Source organism: Adiantum capillus-veneris, chromosome 23, assembly GCF_014529385.1.
Source record: "Adiantum capillus-veneris isolate H3 chromosome 23, ASM1452938v2, whole genome shotgun sequence".
In the NCBI taxonomy this organism is placed as follows: Eukaryota; Viridiplantae; Streptophyta; class Polypodiopsida; order Polypodiales; family Pteridaceae; genus Adiantum; species Adiantum capillus-veneris.
In genome coordinates, this window is record NC_140953.1 from 39,910,702 (window position 1) to 39,917,014 (window position 6,313).

General features: G+C 40.6%; 1 protein-coding gene across 1 annotated transcript; it reads right to left on the bottom strand.

The window, feature by feature from the left end:
- Positions 1-3,443: 3,443 nt before the first annotated feature.
- Positions 3,444-4,076, bottom strand: LOC147427677 (cytochrome b561 domain-containing protein At2g30890-like). Its single transcript, XM_086496756.1, has one exon. The coding sequence runs from the start codon at positions 4,074-4,076 to the stop codon at positions 3,444-3,446; it is 633 nt and encodes a 210-aa protein (XP_086352882.1).
- Between the last annotated feature and the right edge of the window lie 2,237 nt (positions 4,077-6,313).

Consider the following 6,313-nt stretch of genomic DNA (forward strand, 5'->3'; position numbering starts at 1 on the left):
TTGGCTAGGTGTTACTAGTAATGGTGTAGGTAGATGATGATGTGGCTCATGTGCTCTCTCTTCTCTTCTCGACCCTTGAAGACTTTCCATTTTCATCATTCTCTTTGAAGCCTCACCGTGTTTGAAGATTATTCATTATTTTCTTTTGGAATTACAATTCTTTTGCTAGGCTTCTCCATTTTTATCAAAATTGTGGGGACCTAGTAGATGCTTCTTCAAATGAAAATTTGGAGAATGTTGTATAATATTCAAAATGGGCTCTTTGTGCTTAGTTTCAATAAGTGTTCACGGTGAATGTAGTACAAAGTCTATGGAATGCTACTTTGAAAATGGTTCAACACAACACATTATATCTTTCATGATTTGTTGCTTGTTTTGACACAATTTGTAGGGGGAATAATGTCACGTATGCCAGCAATTCTTCTCACCCAATTAAGGACCTGGTAAGATAACAAGTGATAGTTCTTTCAGACTTACTAATACTTTATATGTATCAGGGATCAAGAAGAATCTTTAGACTTACCAATAGTTTATATGTATCAGGGATCAATCCCTTTAGATTTCCTAATACTTTTTATGTATTAAGGATCAAGTAGAATCTTTAGTCTAAATCTACACTTGCAAAAATTGACCTTGTAGTGAGATTTGGGGATAATAGATGTAATATATGCATGATACTACGATGTTGGCCAATACTTAATTTGATAGTTTGTATAAGCTCAATTTTATAATAAATATGTCAAAACTTTGGCATGTGTGTTCTTAATTCTAAGGCTATTTTTGATGCAAAACTTTGGCATGCAAAATTTGTTCATCTAAATTTTTCTAGTTTGTTGCGCTTTCAAAAATGTGATTTGGTTTCCTGCTTGCTCTTGCTTGAGGAAACAATGACACATGTATGGAAAGGCTATGATTTGGACTAAATGCAATGCTCTAAGTTTCTTAAGAATGGTTCTATGTGCTTGCTCTCCTCACTAATTATAGCGCATCCAAAGCGACGTTTGTGGTGTGGCTACTACTCCATGAGATTAGTTTCCTTTTGTGGTAATTCAAGATGAATTTTGAGACATTCACTAATCATGCATTAAGTTCAAGACTTAAAAAACTTACTTTCATGGCTTATCTACTCATCGGCAACAGAATCATCGTCTACCCTACATCCACTGTCATTGTGCCTCTCGCCTAGCCCATGTAGGAAGAAGGCAATCTTGGTATTGCAACTTGATCATCTCAAGAGGCTCTCTTTTGCTAATGGTGATGGCACTTTTGACACTACAAGGGTAACCATCAACAACCTGAGCAATATCATGGAGGAAGCAAAAGAACACTTGGTAGTGTCATGCAACTTTGCCATTCCATGACCCGCTCAATTACAAAGAAAGAGAAGGATTTTCCTTCCATGCGTTTTGGATGCACATTTTCTAGGTGTTAGTACTAATGGTGCATGTAGATGATGATGTCGAAGATGTGGCTCATATGTGATCTCTCTTCTTGACCCTTTGTAGACTTTTCATTTTCATTATTCTTTTCAAAGCCTCACCACCTTTGAAGGATTTTGACTATTCTCTTTTGGAATCTCGATGCTTTGCAAGGTTTCTGATTTTTTCAAAATTGTGTGGACCTACTAGATGCTTGCTTTAATGAAAATTTGGACACTGTTATATAGTATGCAGAATGGGCTTTTTGAACATGGTTTCACAATAAATGTTCATGATGAATGTAGAATAGAGTTTGTGGAGCATGTGTGATACTTTGAAAATGGTGCAACCACGCACATTACATCTTTTCATGTTTTGTTACTTGTTTTTGTGACGATTTATTGAGGGACTAATGGCACATGTGCAAGCAATGCTTCTCGTCCAATTAAGGACTTGGTAAGATAGCAAGTGATAGTTCTTTTAGTGCTACATCTTGTCTATCAAAAGTGGCTCTCTTTAGCTATTGGTGATGGATCTCTTTTGCTAGTTTGTTGCACTTTCAAATTAAATGTGATATGGCTTATTCCTTGCTCTTTCAACTTGAGGAAACAATGACACATGCATGGAAAGGCGATAATTTAGGCAACATGCAATGTCCTAAGTCTCTTAAGAATGGTTCTGTGTGTTGTGGCTATCCTCACTAATTATAGCGTGTCTAAAGTGATGTTTGTGGTCCAATGTGGGCATACATCATATATTGTGAGCAATTTTTTTATATTTTCAAATGTAGTAAGAATCTCTCAAGGTATGTATGTGTGTATCTAGTGTTGAAGGCAAAGTCAAAAGTGTTCATATGCTCTATTCTGATTGAGGACGGTCCGAGTCTATGTTATTAATGGAGAAATTCATTTTGCCACACACCCCTCAGAAAAATGAAATTAATGAGGAGAAAAACATGTCATAGAGATCATAAAATGCATGGTCAAAAGCTAGATGTGTTTTGGCTTGTGGATATTAGATGTGTATTGATATGTATTAAACAGGTGTGCAATGAAGCAATATAGTATTCTATGAGGACATTCCATTTGGATCTTGACATGCAGGGAAGAAGCCAACTATAGTAGTTGCTTGGACGTCTTTGGCTGTGTGGCTTATGGTTTAATGCATGATAAATTCATAGCCAAAAAATTGGATGTTAAGCCAATGCAATATAGTTTTTTTGGTTATTGTTCAGAAAGAAAAGGATAGAGTTTGTATCATTTGCAAACTAAGGGAAAAGTGATTTGACAAGATTTGGTTGGAAGATGCAGTTCAATCTTTATTAGCATACACCATGGAAACAGATGTGAGCTCAAAGAATGTGTATGATCCATCATTGCCTTTGTTTAATGGTGGGAGTATAGATGTAAGTCCCAATGAGGCACACATACATGAGTGCCAATGCATGCTCAATGCATCACAACTTGAAATTAGTTACGTGTGTGTGTGTGTGTGTGTGTGTGTGATGCAAGGAGACAATCAACAATTAAGTTGTAATTAACCCGAGGTAGGGGTTCATGTGTAGCTCTCTCCAGGAAAATTTTAAACGATTATTCCTAGAATCATTCTTGCGATACTAAAGCCATATTACATGCCATTAGTACTATGGCTGGTAGCTACTAGTCCATGAGATTAGTTTCCTTTTGTGGTAATTCAAGATGAATTTTGATACATTCACTTATAATCGTGCATTATTTGAAAATTTCAACAACTTACTTTCATCGCTTATCTACTCATCGGCCACAGAATCTCCGTCTATCCTACATCCATTGTCAATAATTAAGGGGGATGACAAAATTACTGCCACAAAAAACAACGTTGTATATTGCTTTATCATGAGTTTTTACAGGCTACGAGCCAACAACGATGATGTTTGTACGCAAAATTTAAGCTGGCTGCTGTCGCCATGGCTAGCTAGTAAAGGGATATTAATAGAGAATAAATTTAAATATTATTAATGTTGGAGGCAGCATGCACAGTTCTTCATCATGCAGCAGCTGGTGCAGATCCTGAGCCGCATGATATGCTCACTTCCTGCACGGCCAGCTGATCTCCTTTGCTTATACCTGTTTCTTCATCATGGGCCGTCAATGGCGCCGCTGTAGAAGCAGCAGCCTGAGGGAGGGCCCACTGCACCTGGCGAAGGTAGGCCCACCGGTCCTGGGCCAGGTATACTAGTGCCATCAACGCCACCTGTACGCTAAAGGCCACGTTCACACGAAATAGGGTGCGGCCGCTGATGAGCTCCAGCACATGCAAGCCAATGAAAATATTTACAAGTGCCAACAGGATGGTCCCGGTGCCAAGGATCCAATGGGCGGCGTACCACATACCCCTCTTCCACCCAGCTCCCACATCCGGCCGCACCACCCCCAGAAACGCCACCACCAAAGGCGCCAACAGCAGAGCCAAGCCCAACCTCCCATGTGTGTGAGCAAGCCCCACCGCCCCAAACTCGGCCAAGGCCAGCCCTCCGCCCCCCACCGCCAGAAGCAACCCCAACCTTTGCGCAACGATGTGACCTTTAGCTATGCGTCCGCTCAACAACGCATTACCTTCTTGGCGAGCGGTCCTCAGGAATCGGATGAGAATGACGCCAAGAGGCATGCATAGTCCCATGCCCAACCACATGAGGAGCCCATGCAGCACGATCACTTGGAGACGGTCCATGATGTGGCGATGGTGGCCTTCAGCTTCAGCAGCAGCAGCAAGTTGCGCTAAATCGGGACGACAGTGATCTGTTCACAGCTTACGCAGGGCCTTTTCGACGACGTCCTTGTGGAGCTAAACCCCATTTCTTTACATTTATATAGCTCCCGTAATCAGCGCGTAATCAAGCAGAAAAGCACGCGCTTAGGGCTACAAAAGCACACGCAGTCCTGAAACGTACCCGGCACGTTATTAAGGCCATCGGGAATCATCTAGTGGCGTAGCTGGTTTTTAAAAGCAAGAGTTTTGGTAGAGTTTTTCACCTTAAAAAACTCAACGTTGCATTTATCAGTTTCCACCTCAAATGCGAAGCTACAATTAATGCGGATTGGTTCTCACAACAGCATTTGGGATCCTCCTTGGCATAGCACAATGGCAGTGGACTTTACCTACTAATCTCTTACCTAAAGGCCAAAGTTCTTGTACGTGACAATATTACGCAAATATGCCATGATCATAGAGGGAGGCATGCAGGATGAAAAATACTCAAAGGATAGAGTACCCCTTTGTGAAAAGATCCATGGGTTGTCCCTCATATAAATCTTGAAACCTAGATGTAGTTATTCTCAAGAACTTTACAAATGAAGAGTGAGCTTGCATTAGTTGGTAATGCCTTGTGGCTTGGATGCTTGTTAACAAACATTGGATGCTACAGTGGCCTGAGGCAAAGTGGGCAGTAGTAGTCTCAAACAACATATGGGATCCTCCTTGGCCTAGCACAATGATGGTGGACTTTTACCTAAAGGCCAAATTTCCTCTAGGTGACAATATGACGCAAACATGCCATGATCAAAGGTGGGTAGGTTTTCAACTGAATAAAACACAGTCCATCACTATCAAAACGAGGTGGTGCAGGTTTCTTGAGTCCCTCTTTTAATCAGAAAAGTAGCACGGGGCTATGGCCACAAGTTTTGTTTGTTGGAGCACATTGTTTCCTAAGAGCTATATTTAGTAGAAGACAAATAAAAAAGTTACACAACTCCAACTGCGAGACGACCCTAAGCATAGCAGGCGTATCATCACATCCAAACCATGGCAAAAGAAATGGCCAAACACTTTAACTAAACTTGCCTTTGTTGAAAATAGGGACGCACATTGAAAATAAAATAGGAGCGCACACTAAAAATAGGGGCGTACTGTTTCTACCCTTGCTCATTGCTCCCAACTCTCAAAAATAGGGGTGCACGCTCAGAATAGGGACATACTATTTCTATTTTTACCACCACCTCTACTTGCTCCTACAAACTCTCAAACTGCTCGTCTGTTCTAAATTCTTTTTCTTGCGTCGCCACACTCCTTGGGTTCCATTTGCTTCCCCTACAAAAGGACTATGAGTTTGTGAGCTTATCGGGGCTCCAACACTCTCTTGCAATAGCTTGGAAACATAGATGTCTGCTCATATCCAGGGCTACACGCACTCTTACAAGCGCTTCCACACATAGACACCTGCTCTTGGTCGCTTATAAGTTTCGAACGTAGTGCTGTCTGCTTAATTTTGCGCTAGCCCGTAAAGTATGATTTCGAGTTTTTCTATATACTGCTTTTGGTTTTCAATCAAATTATCTTTATGTAGAGCCCGTTTTTTCCGGTTTTGTATCATCTGGAGATTACCATCACCCACAACACTACTTTGGAGAGGCCACAACAGAATTGTATGATCTCGTGGTCGCTCATAAGTTTCGAACCCAAAATAGAGATAAAATTGAGCACTACAACATCAATTTTAAACAGAATATTGAACGATAATTTGTACAAGTATTAACTTATCTTCATGATTTGTTGAGACCAAACATTTCCTCTTTATGGTCTTCTTATGGTCATGCTCTCCGCAACCCTCATACCATGTTGAACCAAAGGGAGAGAGCGTAGGTAGACAAGAAGAGAGAGAGAGAGAGACGCTGAGGACACATATATAGTGGGGACTCCTAGCTATATATAGCATAGGGGTTGGTATATATAGCTCCAACAACATGTAGCAACATACTCAGCCTCTTTGGTAGATTGACTAACACAATTTTGTAACCAAGATGTCCAAGCCAATAAAATACTCTACCAATGAAAATTGAAGATGGCCCAAAGTGGAATATTTGTTGTTCAATTTCCTTGCATGCTTTACACCTATGAGACCAATTGTACAATACTGTCAT

Bases quoted from the DNA above. Each gene is read 5' to 3' on its own strand.
- LOC147427677 (XM_086496756.1), bottom strand. From the start codon at position 4,076: ATGGGACTATGCATGCCTCTTGGCGTCATTCTCATCCGATTCCTGAGG.